This window comes from Nicotiana attenuata, unplaced genomic scaffold (assembly GCF_001879085.1).
Source record: "Nicotiana attenuata strain UT unplaced genomic scaffold, NIATTr2, whole genome shotgun sequence".
Classification (NCBI taxonomy): Eukaryota; Viridiplantae; Streptophyta; class Magnoliopsida; order Solanales; family Solanaceae; genus Nicotiana; species Nicotiana attenuata.
The window spans coordinates 1-4,835 of NW_017681478.1; the positions used below are offsets into that span (position 1 = coordinate 1).

The following is a 4,835-nucleotide window of genomic DNA, read 5'->3' on the forward strand; positions in this document are numbered from 1 at the left end:
CAATGGCTCTGGACACCTCCTTTCCTTATACTGTTTCAGATCTCAATTTCTCTACTCAACAACCTCTACCCGTAATCGTATCTCAACCCATTTCTTGATTAAATACCTGGTTGATTCTCTAGGGTTCTCGAAAAAGGAAGCAATTTCTACGTCTTCCAAGCTAACTCCACAGAAAACCATAAAAAATCCCGATTTACTCCTCAATTTCTTGATACAAACCGGTTTTGACAAGACCCAGATTAAAAAATTGGTTTTTCGAGAACCCAGATTGCTATACCGTGATGTTTCCAGAACCCTAATACCCAAACGCCAGTGCCTTGTGGATCTCGGGTTATCCGGGTCGGACCTGGTGAGTGTAATTGCAAAAGATCCTAATTTTTTTGAGAGAAGTTTAGATACTCATTTAAGACCTACCATTGGTTGTCTCAGGAGAATTTTGGGTAGCGATGAAGATGTTGTTAAGGCTATTAAGAGAGCTGTTTGGTTGCTCTCTTTTGGTACCCATCATATTATGGAGACTAATGTTTTGTTGTTGAGAAACTATGGTTTTTCTGATTTGATGATAAAAAAATTTGTGCTTAGAAATCCTACTTCTATTACAAAAAACCCTGAGTGGTTTAAGGATTTGTTGCATAGGGTGGAGAAGGATTTCCGAGTTACGCCTGACTCCACCACTTTTCTATATGGATTTCGTGCGTTAGCCAGTCAAAAGAAGTCTACGCTGGAAAAGAAGATTGGTATTTTCAAGAGTTTTGGATGGTCTGATGATCATATAGTCGAGATGTTCAGTAAGCTACCTCATTGTGTTGCTTTCTCAGAGGTTAGAATTGAGAAAGCATTGAATCTTTTCATGAAGGAGCTCAGTTTTGAACCTTCTTACTTGGCTTCTCGTCCATCAATTTTGATCTATAGTCTGGAGAAAAGGGTGATACCTCGGATGCAAGTCTTGAAAATTTTGGACGAAAAGAAGCTTAAGAGGAGAAAGTGGGCTCTTTATCCTGTTCTGGTGTTAACAGAGTCAAAGTTCATAGACTATTTTGTGCTACCCTACAAGGATCAGATACCTGATCTGTATGAATCGCACAAAAAAACTCTGGCTCCTTAGTGCTCCAAGATATTCACTTTATATATATTTAACTTATTTTTCACTCACTTTTATTTTATTTGATATGGTGATGATATGAGTTGAGCTTAAACAAAGAAGTGAGGTTTCATATAGCCGACTCCAACTTGTTTGGGTTTGAGGTGTAGTTGTTGCGTTGGCTCGAAAATGTCCTGTTCATTTTGCATTATTTGATAATATACTTAATTGGTTGGTTCTAAAAAGTGAGAAACCAGAAAATGGGAGGTTCTACGTTATCCATTAATTACGGGTGCGGGTGACTCCTCTACCTATTGCATAGGTCCGCTTCCGGTACAAATTGTGTAAAATTCAGGGCGACTCGAAGAAATGGTCTGTGGAATGGAATTGCTGCTTTGCTTAGTAAGAGTCTTTGTGGACATGATCATTGCGAGTTTTGGCTCAACTTGGATATCTTCCCCAGAGACAGCTTTCTCATCTCAGCTTATACAGGTTTGGTTTGGACAAAAGAATGGTTCCTAGAATCAAAATTTATTCAGAACTTTGAGCTGGATTTATGAGGATAAAATTCCTATGAATTCTATACAAAAAATGTAGGATAACACCATAACTCGAGAGCATCTTTTAAACAAGGTGTATTTATTTCCCCATTCCGTATTGTTGCATTTGTTCCTTCTTTTCCCAAACTATCTGATTAGTTGTAGCGTTGTCAAAGGTGTGTTTTATTGTTGCATTTGTTCCTTCTTTTTCCAAACTATCTGATTAGTTGTAGCGTTGTCAAAGGTGCGTTTAAAACACGCTTTTGTGGGCGTATCAGTGTCGTATCAAGGTTCTAAGGTATCCTTTTCCTTGCCAATGAGTGTAATCGTGAAAAGATGACACTAAACAATTGATATTTCACTTTATCGTAATTTTTTCAATTTCTTTGTTCATATATTGGTTTTGGACTGCATATACATATTTTTAGTTTTTCTCAAGTTGTGCCTTTTTTCATTATAGCCCACACGTTATTTGTTTTGAGATTTTCAGCTCCTATAATTCTCATTTTTAATATCTTTTGGTGTTTCCATCCATCATCGACTCTAAATCAATTACGTATATGTTTCAAATATAAAATTTTGTGTAGGGAAGAGTCATGCCTCATGAATTTAGAATTTTAGATAAAGTATACTTCATTGGATAGAAAGATCAGAAGTTTCAAGAGTTTTGGATGGTCGGATAATGAAATACGCGACATATTCAGGAAACTTTGTATTGCTTTCTCAAAGGTTAGTATTAAGAAAGCATTGAATCTTTACATGAAGGAGCTCAGTTTCGAACTTGCTTACTTGGCTTCTCATCCTGCAATTTTGGCTTATAGTATGGAGAAAAGGGTGGTACCAAGGTATTCTTTCAATTTGCAACTTTAATTTTGATCAAATCACCCAAAATCTGCTATAAATGATCTCAAATTTAAAATAAAGCTTTCCAGTTTCAAATACCAACACAAATAATCCTCAATCACCAATTTAGTTTAATAATACCAAATAAAAAAAAGATCCACCTTAACCCTCAGGGGTTGGCCTGGTGGCAATTGACTTGAGCCTTGGAGTTTGCTCCCTTTCAAGGTCTCTAGTTCGAAACCCACTGGGTGCAAACAATTTCTGAGGGCCATCGGACTGGGTAAAACCTGACTTAACCGTGGTGCACTTGCGGGAAACTCCTTGCCGAGGGCCTGTGCACCCCCGGGATTAGTCGGGGCTAAGAGACTCGGACACCCGGTGCAAATAAAAAACAAAAAAAAAGATCCACCTTCTCTTTTTCAACACTTTCTAAGATCCAACAATGAAGTTTTAAATTTTTTACAGTAAATTACTAAATCGGTGTTTAAACTAAACATTTTAACATAAGTTTTCAACATTTGTGATAGGATGATGATATGAGCTGAGCTTAAAGAAAGAAGTGAGGTTTCATATAGCCGACTCCAACTTATTTGGGCTTGAGGCGTAATTATTGTGTTGGCTCAAAAATGTCCTGTTCATTTTGCATTATTTGATAATATACCTAATTGGTTAGTTCTGAAAAGTGAGAAACCAGAAAATGGGAGGTTCTATATTATCCATTAATTAAGTAGAAAAGCAAGTGAATTAATTACGGTCGGAAAAACATTATTTTACAATGGTGATATATATGCCAGGTTATATGATTGTCTCTATAATGCTTTTTCCTGGTTATCTTGCTGAAATGAGAGGAAACTAAACTACGCTATCTGATATCTTACAATGCTGCCTTATTGAGTTTGTCATGGGTTTTATAATTTATTCTACCAATATGTTATACGTTTGTAGTTCAAATTGATTTGATTGCGAAAGAACTATATTGTCTTTACAAAATAATGGTTTTCCAAGTGATCAAATTGAGAAGCACATACTCAATAAGGAGGATACAAATTGTGTAAAATTCAGGGCGACCGGAGGAAATGGTCCTGAGAGTGGAAATAGCTGAGATGAACTGCTGCTTTGCTTAGTAAGGGTTTTCATGGACATAGCTGAGATGAACTGCTGAGATGAACTGCTGCTTTGCTTAGTAAGGGTTTTCATGGACATGATCATTACGAGTTTTGGCTCAACTTGGGTATCTTCCCCAGAGACAGCTTTCTCATCTCAGCTTATAGAGGTTTAGTTTGGACAAAAGAATGGTTCCTAGAATCAAAATTTATTCAGAACTCAGAGCTGGTTTTATGAGGATAAAATTCCTGGTCTCTCTATGAATTCTATACAAAAAGTGTAGGATGACACAATAACTTGAGAGCATCTTTTAAACAAAGCGTATGTATTTCCCCAGTCAGTATTGTTGCATTTCCAGACCCTACTTGTGGGAACTCACTCGGTTTTTTATTGTTGTAGTATTATTGCATTTGTGCCTTCTTTTTCCTAACTATCTGATTATTTGTCTTGAACATCAGGCGGCATTCATGCTGTTGGCTGAATTAAGAGTACCATATTTACATGTGGAAATGATCATATTTCAACACCAGTTAGCAATGTGTTCTAGCTCTGTACAAGGCAGGTTCAAAGTTTACAATTTGCACCACGGGTCAGCTTATTTCTTTGCTAGTCGCTGCAAGCCCCCTTCTTAGCATTACTTGTCAATTTTCAGTATGTTATATTCAGTGTTTTCTCCTTCTTATAATTATTAAAAGGTAGCTCTGGCTATTTCTTTGCTTTAGATAAAGAGAATGAGAGATACCCCTTGAGTATCTTTAACCATAATGCTATCTCTTTAGCTTTCTTGATTCCAACCTAAAAGAACAGTTTCTTTAGAAATTCTTTCTCTCTGGTGCATGACAAAAGAAAGTATTACTACTATTTCTTTCTTCTATCTCATCTGAATTTTATCTTGTACCATTTTGCATGAGTCGTTAGCTGTGACACTCTACTGCCATATGGAGAAGTGTAAATAGGCAACATATGAGCTGCTTTTTTGAGATCAGTTGGACTGCATTCTGCAGTGCATTGCTGAAAGAAGGGCAAGTTCTGTACACAGTACACCAGAAACCGTAGTGAGACACGTCCAAGAATGTCTACTGTAGAGGTGCTACGAAGCCTATAGCTTGTTTAGCCAAGCTTCTAAAATCTGTTTATTTTGAAAAGTGCTTTATTCAAGAGTGGTGCGCTTGGCTAATCAATTCGAAAAGCACTTTTGAGCAGTGATTAGTGTTTGGCTAATCAATTTGAAAATCACTTTTGGACAGTAATTAGTGTTTGGTCAAGCT

At 36.8% G+C, this 4,835-nt stretch overlaps 1 protein-coding gene and 1 long non-coding RNA gene across 2 annotated transcripts; both read left to right on the top strand.

The window, feature by feature from the left end:
* Positions 1–4: 4 nt before the first annotated feature.
* Positions 5–1,924, top strand: LOC109221943 (transcription termination factor MTERF5, chloroplastic-like; the record flags this gene model as incomplete). Its single annotated transcript, XM_019386365.1, has 1 exon — positions 5–1,924. A coding segment is annotated over one exon (1,101 nt), but the record flags the coding sequence as incomplete, so codon positions are not given.
* A 1,052-nt stretch (positions 1,925–2,976) lies between these two features.
* On the top strand, positions 2,977–4,428 carry LOC109221944. The gene is made up of 2 exons (XR_002067336.1): positions 2,977–3,888; positions 4,026–4,428. It is a non-coding gene; the product is annotated as an uncharacterized LOC109221944 (long non-coding RNA).
* Positions 4,429–4,835: the final 407 nt, after the last annotated feature.